The 2,701-nt window shown below is 37.8% G+C and overlaps 1 protein-coding gene across 1 annotated transcript in view; it reads right to left on the bottom strand.

Moving 5' to 3' along the window:
* The window catches only part of LOC107102639 (glycogen phosphorylase, muscle form-like), a 46,734-nt gene that overhangs the window by 19,296 nt on the left and 24,737 nt on the right, over nucleotides 1-2,701 (bottom strand). Inside the window, exons 10-11 of the mRNA XM_015402023.1 lie at nucleotides 2,219-2,365; nucleotides 1,820-1,854 (exon numbers count right to left, since the gene is read on the bottom strand). Of these exons, the coding sequence (XP_015257509.1) occupies nucleotides 1,820-1,854; nucleotides 2,219-2,365 (182 nt within the window). The remainder of the gene's footprint in view (nucleotides 1-1,819; nucleotides 1,855-2,218; nucleotides 2,366-2,701) is intronic.

Raw genomic sequence — 2,701 nt, 5'->3', positions numbered from 1 at the left:
AGGCGGAGAGGCCATTTTGGCACATTTATCCATAAATGTCTCCAAACTGTGCCAAATGTGTTTTTTACATCAATACTGGGGGTTTGTTAAAATTACGAGGTCACGTAGCAGCTGGACCCACCGGTGGGTCTGTAGGGTTCTAGGGGTTAAAATATCGGGATATCGGCCAAAATCCCAATATCGTGCATCCCTATATTGGACCATAAAAGAAATGAAGCTATTTGTATTTCCTGAACTACAGAATGACTGGTTTGACTGGGGGGAAATCGTAATTTGTTGTGATAGTGAGATATCACGGACCTGAAAACAGACACCCCCAACACAGGAACCGCAATATCTGCTGGATTTGTCTCTTTCTAGGTTGTATTTCTGAATTTTTGGTCAAAGAAAAACATATATCGCCGGATTAAACCCTCAAGAGGATCTAGTGTAGGGAAGAAAGAGTTAAGATTCTTTTTCTGCGGATTATTACAAACAAGAGGAGCCTAAACAAGCCTGGAACCTGGAACCCACAACCGTGGGACATTTGTGAAGCTATATTGGGCAGGAAAGAAAAAATACTTCATAGTTATTGGTTTGAGGTGGCTTACATTTGCTAACTTCATTGTTTTCTTGAGAAAAAAAAAGAAAAAAATGGATATCCATGAAGCTGGCAGTGAGTGACAAATAATTAGTCAGGATCCCACTGAGCAAATAAAAATAATCGTATGCCTCAGGAGGTCTAGCAGTTTATTCCCCAGTTAAGAGGCTAAAACTTCATGAGGATTCACGGGAAGTAGGGGCGCTGCAGCACCCCCTAGTGGCTAGAGGGAAATAAATTTATTAAAAATACTTTGCACAATTTATACATTTCTTATGAATATTTTGGGAAAATACTTTGCCTTTTTTTTTTATATTACTATTAGGTGTATTTGGATTTTAAAGTAGTAGGGAAGCCGCTGTTCCAAATGTTGCATTTCCGAATTCTCCCGAGTGATGCCCGACTTTACGCGAGTGAATAAAGTGAATGTGATTGGTCGATTATCAAGGGGGCGGGATTGTTGTGTCCTCAAATTTGTGTTTTTCAGGTTGCATTTTTTAAAAAGTTGACTTAAAAAATTATATAATCTGTATTTCTGGATTAAAGGGTAAAGCAGCATCAAAATATTTACAACATTTATCTATTCTAACTTTATAATTCATTTTACGGATACTTATTTTTTGTTGCTCTGGCTATGTTCTTTAATTGTTGATGTTGAAAATTGTATTTTATTTTCTTTGTCTTTATCTTTGTTTTCCCTTCATGCAAACGTGAACTGTAACTTTCTAAGTTTTGTAATAAAAAAAAATAAAAAAAAGGTTGCATTTTAACAGGGCTGTAAGGATTCTATACAATTAAACAGGTCTGGTGTTCTGGGCCGGTTGCTACCGCTAATGATAGCCTACCCTGCTGCTACACGGAAGCTAAGCTTGGCGATCAACAATGGAGGGAGAAAGCTATGGGTAAAAATAAGCGCAGAGAAATAGAGAACGTTCTGAAGCTTTAGGGTCATTTAAACTTAAACTCCGCAGCTCAGCACCGATTGATTCTCACCCTTTACTTTAGGAAGAACCGCGTTACGATTGTTCACCATTTGAATCAAACCATTATGTGAAAACAGGGGGTTGCAGCTCAGAGGATAATAATTACAAATAAATGATACCATTAATATTCAATTCCCTATGCCTTTTTTTATGGAACCAAAAACAAGACGTTTGTAGCTTTACTCATCAGAAAGGTTCTGTTTATTTTAAAACAGAACTATGTAAAAAATAAAAAAAAATCTAGAACACAATATACACCGTTCTTTTGTTTTTGACCATATACACTGAGTGCTAGCTTTTTATTATCTTATACCAAAATAACTTTTAGTAAACATCTGAAAAACTGTTATTTTAAAAACTGAACATGAAATCAGATGAAAAAAATAAAAACATGAAAAATAAATTTGAATAAAAATGCACATAAAATGTGAGAAAAACCACAAAACCTTTTTCTGGTTAAGAAGTTTTTCAATGTTTTACTTTTAGATTGCATTTTAGTTTTCTTAAATTTGCAATTTTCAAAATATTTCCCATAAAAAAGTTTGTTTCTTTCTTGGTAAAATAATGGAACAAAATTAATTCCATAGCCAATCAGGAAACATTTGTAAAAATGCTGTAAAAGACGCATTAAAATCCTCTTAGATTCCCGTTTTACCTCCAGATGCCTCCTGTTGATCTCGTAGATGATCTCCAAGTGTCGAGGCAGCAGGTTCTGGAACAGGTCCACAGGCCAGCGCTCCAGGGCTTCAGGCAGGACGGTGTGGTTGGTGTAGGCACAAGTCCGGGTCACAATGTCCCAAGCCTGCAGACAGTCAGAACAAAACCACCTGAAACTCAAGAAGAATCATTCTGGCTGCCTGCAAACAGACGGAGGACTCTGGTAACTCATTACGACAATCTACAAAGCACAGCTTTAGGGTTTGGGTTAGCTGACCATTGCAGCTGCTGGCTGCCGCCAAGCCATAGTTAGGTCAGGCCTCTGTCACACCTTGCTGATTTATCCAGTGTTTGTCCCAGAATCTCCTAAAACAATGGCATACGCTGAACTTTCTATTACCCCATTTACGCTAACCTTGGAAAACCGATCCATGCAGAGACCGGTCCAAGCTCGGATCAGTTTACACGTCACGCTATCTCG

The sequence above is a fragment of the Cyprinodon variegatus genome, unplaced genomic scaffold, assembly GCF_000732505.1.
Source record: "Cyprinodon variegatus isolate N-32 unplaced genomic scaffold, C_variegatus-1.0 Scaffold1287, whole genome shotgun sequence".
Lineage (NCBI taxonomy): Eukaryota > Metazoa > Chordata > Actinopteri > Cyprinodontiformes > Cyprinodontidae > Cyprinodon > Cyprinodon variegatus.
This window is presented reverse-complemented; position numbering and strand designations above follow the sequence as displayed.